General features: G+C 36.6%; 1 protein-coding gene across 1 annotated transcript; it reads left to right on the plus strand.

The window, feature by feature from the left end:
* Positions 1–6022: 6022 nt before the first annotated feature.
* Positions 6023–8710, plus strand: LOC101295163 (probable WRKY transcription factor 46-like). The gene is made up of 3 exons (XM_004306641.1): positions 6023–6596; positions 6681–6809; positions 7644–8710. Exons 1-3 carry the CDS (start codon positions 6274–6276, stop codon positions 8251–8253), a joined length of 1062 nt encoding a protein of 353 aa, XP_004306689.1. The 5' UTR covers positions 6023–6273; the 3' UTR covers positions 8254–8710.
* The last annotated feature ends 612 nt before the right edge of the window (positions 8711–9322 follow it).

Raw genomic sequence — 9322 nt, forward strand, 5'->3', positions numbered from 1 at the left:
AGGAAAAAAAAGAGAAGGTCTCAAGATCTCTGGAAGGTCCTTGTACTGAAAAAGAAAAAGAAAAAAAAGGGAAAAGAGATGGTCCTTGTACTGATCAATACGCCTCCTCAATTTCTGGTTATTGAGATGATTATCTTTGATATCAACAGCCTCATCTTGGCCGAGCTCAAAGTCATCAACAATGTCAGGAGAGTCGATGGGGTCCACGATATATCATCCTCTATAGTACCAATCATGGTCAATTTGAGAGAGGACTTGAAAGGGAGAGAGGAGAGCAAAACGGCGTCGTCGGTGAGTTTGGAAGGGAGGAGTTTGGGGTAGAGAAGCTTTTGGCATTTGGGGAGGACGGTGGTGAGTTGGCAGATTCGGCGCTTAAGCTCGCCTAGAGTGTCGTCGCCGCATAATCTAACCGTGTACTCCTTCCCGCTCCACTTGATGCTCCCCTCCTCCTGCTCTTCTCCCATCTTTGATGATGAGCTTCCTGCTGCCATTCCTACCCACTAACCTACTTTTTCCAGATCGTTCCTATTCTGGAAGGTTCAAGAGACGGCGAGCCAAGATCAAAGGGCAAAGTCGGAATAACATAGGAAAAAGTAGGGGCAAAACACAGAAAACACTGCGACGAAATGCAGCTCGAGCTCAAAACTGTTTTACTGTAGATGAACAGTAAATCAATGTAGATGAACAGTGATCAACAAATAGATATATAGTAAATAGTGTCGAGATTGGGGTCTCAAAATAAGAAATAAGCCCTGATTATAAAACTAGGGGTTAGTCTTTTTCCGAAATACTACTAGCTAGCTTGCGAAATCCTTGAAAATGAAATGTTTAAACATTTGACTAATCAAATAGCAAAACATTCTTCTTCTTTTTTGGGTCAATTGATACTTCATTCAACAAGCCCAAGGCTAGTAACTTACAGATAAATGACCAAAAGGAAGAAAGGCCCAAATAAACAAGAATACTAAGTCATGCCAAACTAGAAGAACTGGGAGAAATAGCAAACAGGAGAAGAAAAAAAACTGCAGAAAACAGCAAAAAACCAAACGAAGAAAACAAAGCTCCCAGAGATGGAGACGCCGATGAAAACTAAAATAGCAAACCATTCTTTAAGCTAAACATGACTAGGTCGTCCTGCAAGTTAATGTGCTTCACTTTTGTCTATGAGTCTACCTAACATAGCTTTCTGTCTCCATCTTCATTCATGCATGCGCCCTTAATGGGATGCCACCAGGGTGTTTGGATTTAGGAAACCCTAAGCTCTCTCTCTCTCTCTCTCTCTCTCTCTCTCTCTCTTTTTCTCACAGAGTGGCGGAGCTACCCTTTGCACAAAAAGGGTGCCGTGTTTTCTGAAAACATGTGTAATTGATCTGTGTTTTTGATATGTGTTGATGGAATATAGAAGTATATATTGAAGGTTTGGCCCCCCTTATATTTTGATGGCACGTATTAGAGTGTAAAAATGTGATTAGTTTCCTTCCATACATGGCATCTCATTCATTCATTGCATGATGCTTAATGTAAATTTTAATATTTTTGATTTTTTCCTTTCTATTCAATTTTTGTAAATTATTTATGAAGTTGAACAAAGAAAAAGGAAAAAGAGTTTGCGATCATAAGTTTAATTTGGATATTTTTACTATGCAAAAAACAATTATCCTTTGTTTTTTATTTCTTAGTTCACATCGACTTCGGACCGGATATATTACATTTGTTTCTCATATATTTTATATCTTGGCCCTCTGTTATACACAATCTTAGCTCCACCATTGTTTGGTAATTCGTGTATTCAGATTGAAAATATATATTTTTTGCTTTTTATTTCTTAACTCACTATCGAGTGCGGACCAAATATATTATATTTGTTTCTCACATACTTTATATCTTGACCTCTCTTTATACACAATCCTAGCTTCGGCCACTGCTCTCTCTCTCTCTCTAAACACGTATATATATTATATAATTACTGACTTAATGACGTTTTGAGTAGGAGTGATCTAATCTCATGTCTTGATCAAAGATAAATAGTTACTTAATGTGAACCCTTTGAACGAGTCCCTGAAACCGAGTGGGGATGAAGAACGTACAGTGCCACAAAGGGGGCAAGTTAATCTCTGTCTCTTTCCAATCTGGACATCATCATTACTCTTTCGTACCCTTTTTTGATTAATTTGAATCCCATGCCAGCAACCAGCAAACAACAACGACCTCCCCGCCAATGCCATATAAATTAGGATTTGAGCACGAGCTCGTAGAAAAAGGAAGAACTACGTACAACAACCCCACACGGCTTGCATCTTTAACATGATCAAGAGTATGCAAAGGGTCCAGATCAGGGAGCTAGCTAGCCATTCTTACATGACTTTGTTTTACTCGACCTCACTTTCTACACAATCACTCGGCAGGTTCTTGGAAAATTATGCTGCAAGATGGCTCTGTTATTGGGTCTCTTTGACAGGAACGGAAAGTTTTGGAAAGAAATGGCCACAAGTTTTCTAGATAGATATGAATATGATAGGCTTGCTGATTTGTACAATATTCACCTAAAGTAAGTATATAGCTAGGCATATATATGGTGGGAAGAAAACTGGGTGTTTTGTTGGCTTTAAATGGTAACGTGCTCGATAGCTAGTCAACATATATACATCATAACCTTGAGATACGCATCGCTTGATGATGATCTTAGAAAAGACAACGAAATTGTTGGAGTCTTTTGATTGTTAGTATATATGGTAGGTATTTTTCACTGCCCCAATTAACGTACGGTGTTCGAAATCTCGCTACACCCTAATACAGCGGAAGGAAGGCTTGAAAGCGGCCAGATAGGCTTCTAGACATTTTCTAGGCGGATTTGTGTTTCTTAATATTTAATTTTATTTTTAAAACTTCTTTTATTTATATAATTAAAACAGTTTGGCTGTGAGGGCAGGTTGGAGATGATGGTGGGTGTTGCTTGCGGTGAGGCAAGCAAATCAAAGAAGACACGAATCAAAGGGAAACAAAGTATGCAAGAGGGTCGAAGCCTGAGATCGGAGACAAGCTCTGAGAAAATCACCCAAGGTAGGCGGGGATGGCTGCCACCGACAATCAAGGAGAAAAACTAACTCCCCCTTTCCTCAATCCAAAGATTTAGATCAAAATTGATGAACATCTAGTTTGGTGGTTCTATTCTAGTTTGAACTTTGAACATCTAATTTCTATTCGTTTTTAACAACTTATTATAAGCCGGACTTTGTTGAAAATTGCTTTCATACTTTCATAGTGATCAATCAACCTTGTCTCTCACTTGTAGGGAGTGTAAACGAGTGGAGCCGAATTAAATACTTCAAGTGATTTAACATCTAATGTGTTCGAGTTATGTTTAGTACACACTAGTATTTCAGTTTCATGCAATAATGAGCATGAAATGTGCCATATATGAACTTGGTCTATACTTATACGTAACGTTTGAAATTGATGTGTTCATTGAAAGACTGTTGCAAAAAATTTCTACTATTGAGCATGTATATGTATATATTCGTGTCCATATATATGCCAAGTAACAAAGGCTTAGCAAGAAGAAAACGTGTTGTGCTACCGTATATATTTACAACCACATAGACATAGCCATATCTAATAGTAGCCGTGTAAAGAGGGTCTCTAAGATTAGGGCCAAAAGCTTCTCATACCCCGTGAAAGGGGCTTAGGTTTTTTGCTAGCATGTTATAATTGGAAAAAGGGGTACAAATAATGTCCAAAAAAGGAAAAGGAAGTCCGGACACGGATAAGAGTGCCCGGTATATACATTTTGGAGGCCACATATAATCTTTAATTGTAAAGTGTAAACTGTTACGATACTATAATATAATATTATGTACTTCATCTAGCCAATAATGTATGGAAGGTATATAAAATATGAGGCTCATCTCGCTAGGTAGCTTGAGGGGGCTTATTTAAGCTGTGAGTTGTAACCTTAAGAGTTATCTTTGGGCATATACAACTTCAAAAAATTCTAATTTTAGTTATATACAGCCGGTCTTGTATTTGACTATTTGAGAAATGATACGTGTGTATATATATATATAGGTATCATGTATGTATTTATAACTTTCATTTTCTGAGTGGTTTGTTTCAATATTGTAGAATAATTTCAAGTGACGTATATTATAAGATTTTGATTTAAAAAATGCAAGTACATATTTATATAGGGATTTCATTTCTATATATATATAATACATGTGTACGAGTATACTACAATCGTCATATGCTTAGATAGCAACTGAAATAAGGACATAGTATCCACATGCATCATGGGAAGAAAGGTCAGAAGGCAAAGAGCTAAAAACTATATCAATAATAGATACAACTTGATAAACGAAAAGTTCTATAGTGGTTTAGATCATCGAATCCCTCCCTCTTTATATGAAATCTAACCGTCGTCAATTTGTCACACTCTTTATTTACTTACATTGTCGACATTTTTGTGTTAAATGCCCTTTTTTTTTTATCAATCAAACACCTTAAATGTTATAATGAGTCGAATTCACCACCTTCTACATAATAATAGAAGATTATAACATTAGATTAAATGATATTGAGTTGTTACTTACCCGTTAAATTTATTAATTGACAACAACATGGTTAAGGTTTTTTTTTTTTTTTGTTTCTTTTCCTAATCTAATAGTGATGGGAGAGAATAAGATGAGGTGTGAACTCGATTTTTTAACGAACATTTGCAAAGAATAGTTTATCACAAACAAAGGAAAGGTGAGGTGGAATTGGATGATGCACCCCCTCTAGATGAAGACAAACCCTAAATTCAAGAACAGATAATATATATATTATTACACTACCACATAATTTAGAGAGGTTAAGACATGTTGTAGTGATCTAGTTTTTTATTAATTTGATCGAGTTGGATGAAGAGTTGAATATAATGAATTTGTGTGATTAACAATTAAGAAGGATGATTTGTTAATCTTAATCAAAAAGTGCGGGGGGCGGCTTAGTTTTGGGTGTGCGAGTTCATGACTCACATGGCTTTTTCCTATCTGCATCAACGTAAGCAAGGCTTTTCACATTACGCAACCACCCTACGTCAGCTGCGGCCTGCGTGTGAAGGGACGGAAAGTATTCTTGATCTTGTGCCTTTCATCTGTGTGAGGAGGAAGAAAGTTTTCTCTTTTGACGATTTCAAATGTTGGGTGATATATTCTGAGTGCTTCCTTCGTTGAATTTGTTGTTGTCATAGTTGATATCATATAATACGATAATTCGTAAAGTTTATAAATCACATGTAAACGATTTAAGTTTAGTATCAAGAAGATACTGATAATATTTATTTTATTTAGATTGTTTTTGTTCAACAAGATAGTGTTCGAAATTTTGAATCACTCTCCAAACAGTGTCATCTGGCAAAAAGAACAATAGTGGATTGTAAAAAAAAAAAGAAAAAAAGTTACATGTCTGTTTTGTTTGGTTAATAAGGGTTTGATGATTGATTTTTGATTTAGATCATTTTTCGCATATATAAGTATATGTTCGTATATGTTATTTCCGATACATTTTTATTATTGACAATATAAACCTCTATCGCTAATGAAAAGAGGAAAAAGACTAGAAATGGGAGTGTAGCTTTTAGCTTTCTCATCTATATTTTCATGAGAAAATGAAAGTGTTATTACAAAGTCATAGAATAGGCAACCCTCGTGGATAAGAGCAAGAATGTTCAAGGATTCTTCCGCGTTCTTTCTCACTAGCCACTCAACTAGTTTTGTTTTTGAGAGAGGGGTTTTTTGATTCCATGGAATTTTTCTTGTTGGATTTGAAATGGTCAGCAATTGGACTTTTCTCTTCCTTTCCTTTGCTTTCAATTCTATAGTCCACACTACCCTACAAGTTCATAATCACCAGACGCTAACTGGTCCAGTTCAGAGATTAAAGAAAGAACTATTTGCTTATCTTCAGTCAAATCTGTCTCTTTTCCTTCTCCTTTCTCGCCATTCCATTATATATACCCCCCCTCTCCCTTCCTCACACTTTCACCAAGAAATTGAGTCACCAAGAACTATTTGCTTATCTACATGCATTCTTCTTTTTCTTCATTATAACCACATCTCTCCCTCTCTTAGTCCCTAAGCTGAACCTACCCAGCAATTCTCCAATGGAGTTTTGGTGTTTCTGATCACAACCCACCTTCACATTCAACCAACTTCACTTGTTTGAAACACCCTTCGACTCATTTTTGAACGTTCCAAATTCTAGTTCAAGCATTTTTCTTTTGCTTAATTCTAAATGGAGAAGAGGAAGAGTGTGATGAGTAATTGGGACCAAAAGATTCTAGCAAGTGAGTTAACCCAAGGGAAGGAGCTGGCAGAGAAGCTCATGAACCAATTCCTCCACCCTTCATCATCCCAAGAAGAAAATGATCTGTTGCTTTCAAAGCTGCTATCTACATATGAAAAGGCACTCTCTGTGCTCACAAGGGATGTTGGTTCTGAAGGAGAGTCTAAGCAAATCCAAGTGATGGACTCACCTTGTTCATTTGGGAATAGTAGTAGCCCATTGAGTGAGATCTCTGACCAAGATTGCAAGAGCAAGAATGTCTTCAAGAAAAGGTACTTAATTCTTTGAGTTGTTTTGTTAGTACTTAGTACTGTCTGAAATTGATTCTGATTGTTTTGGATTATTGGGTTTTGCAGGAAAACAATGCCCAAGAGGACTGAAGAAGTGAAGGTTTGCTCTGGAACAGGACAAGATGGGTCTCTTGATGATGGCTATAGTTGGAGAAAATATGGCCAAAAGGATATCCTTGGTGCTAATTACCCAAGGTGAGAACTTTAATCCTTCAAAATCCATATTATCATGCTATTATAATTGAATAGACAAAACACAAATCATGAAATTTGAGAGGTCTGAATCTTTGAGGATCCACCACCCAAGTGACCAAGTCCCAATTGGAAAAGACCTTTTGCTTATGGTTTAATCATTGGTCTCTAACCAAGCACATGAACTTCTAGAATACCTAAATATCTTTTCTCTATTTTTAATTTGTTTTATAATTGGCATGATGAAGTCAAAATAGTACTTGAACTTATCCCCAAATTTTACCAAAGTTGGACTCTTTCTATAAAAACCTTGCTTACATGTTCATGAATGCAACGACTCACTTACACAACTATTCAATAGGTAATGCCTTGTGAAAATTTATGTCAATCTCTGCTTTAGTTTCACTAGTATAGGGTCAAGTGTTTACCTTGGCTTGGCTGATAGGCTTTATTTACATTCAATTCTTACTTACATGTAGTACCTTTAAGCATTAAACTCTGTCATACCGTTCTGGGTCCTCCTCATGAATAATAAAAAAAAAAAATTAGTACAAGGACCACAAAATAGTGGCTCAACTTGGACCATATTGATGTTGAAATACCCTCCCTAAAGCTTCACTATTGATTCCTTTGGGTGTCTTTAAGAACAAGTCCAAAGAGAAGGATGTATCTCTGTCAATGAACTTGGTCTGAATTTGTTTTAGTTTTATGTTCACAATCAATTCTTTGTTTTAGTTGTATGTTCACAATCAATTCTTTGTTTTAGTTGTATGTTCACAATCAGTTCTTTCATGTCCTACCATGATGTATCTAACTTGTTTTGATCTTGTATTGCAGAGGCTACTATAGATGCACACATAAAAACACACAAGGTTGCCCAGCCACAAAGCAAGTTCAAAAATCAGATGCAGACCCAACAATCTTTGTGGTAACCTATACAGGAGAACATACATGTCATCTAGTCCCTCAGATAAAAGGAAAGCAGAATGTTTCTCTTAAACAAGAATCCGGAACACCCAAACAGACACCAGAGAGATCGTTCAGCTTCGGACTAAGAGTTAAAACTGAGAATTTAAACACTAGGGAAGATGTAAAGGAGATATTTCCACCATTTTCCTTCCCTTCCACGCCAATAGAGTCCGAAAACAATGTGGTGGGAGAACATGTTTTCGCTGCAATGGCGAACGATTTCATGGGTGGTAGCTACGATCCAACATTCGGGTCTCCAACAACATTCGAATCAGACTACTTTGGAGCAGTGTCACCATGCCACTTTGGACTAGTAGGCAATGATGTGCAGACTTCAGAATCTGATCTCTCTCATGAGATGCTGTCGGCTTCCAATTCTGTGGCAAACTCACCAATGGGGGATTTTGGTTTCTCACTAGAGGATTTGGATTTTTACCCGTTTGAAAACAACCCAGAATGTATGTTTCCCCAGCATTAACGTCCCTCACCATTGAAGAGAAAAAGAAAAAGAAAATTAGGAAGGAAATGTTCAAACAAAGTGAGCTTTCCAGTTTTCACTGCCTAGCTAGGTGCTTAAATACTTAGAAGTAATGTGTAAGATGTACTATTTCTAAGTGTGTCTTTACCTTTTCTTTACTTCCAAGTCTCACTGATTTAGAAATTCTTTGGTCTAAGAGGACATGTAGTGTTGATTGTAAGAAATAAAGCTGTCTTCTTGCTCTATGTTACATGAAACAAGTCCATTCTGAAACTATTGGCCAATACACACACCTTGCAAACCTTATGCTATTTTACAACATTTTAACAAGCAAAAATGTAGTTCATTTTAACAAGAAGAAAAACAAAGGACTGGCAGCAAACTCAGTAGAATCATTTATTGGCTGGCTGCAGACTCACCCAACTTCTTTGAGCACTTAAGACTCTCATTCAATATCATCTTGGCATCAAATTTATACTCAAATCCAATGTCTTTTAGCTTTGTGGAACCCAAAGAAATCTCTCTCCCTAAATCTTCTACAAATCTGAAATCAGACAATGTAAGAAGAGAATTTACTGTTAGCCATTATAGAGGTGAAGATCTAGTGAAACATAAAATAAGGCTAATAAGTGGTCATATTTTAAATATCAATAATAACCTAACTACATGGTGCGCAGTTGATACGTAAATAGATAATTGATGTAATAAAAAAAAAAAAAACTTAATTTTTCTTAACAAATAAAACTTACCCTTCACCTATGTTAATTTCTGGATGATAGTTTTTCCAGTGAGAAGCTATTTCTGCAGATGACAGATATGCAGTAGCACATTGAAATTTGCCAGTGATTGAGGGCTTCTCCATACATAAAATGTGTGCCTCACATACATCTTTAATGTGCACAATTGGGACTTTACCAAGCAATTCCTCCAAAAATCTCAGAACCTGATACCTTGCCTTAATGTTTGTGACTTGTGAAGTGAGCACTCCCACGCTCTGGGTCAAGGTAGGGAGAAGGGTGTCCCCTCCCACAAGGCCACAAGTAATGCTGACTACTTCAAGCTCAAGATC

This window comes from Fragaria vesca, linkage group LG7 (assembly GCF_000184155.1).
Source record: "Fragaria vesca subsp. vesca linkage group LG7, FraVesHawaii_1.0, whole genome shotgun sequence".
Classification (NCBI taxonomy): domain Eukaryota; kingdom Viridiplantae; phylum Streptophyta; class Magnoliopsida; order Rosales; family Rosaceae; genus Fragaria; species Fragaria vesca.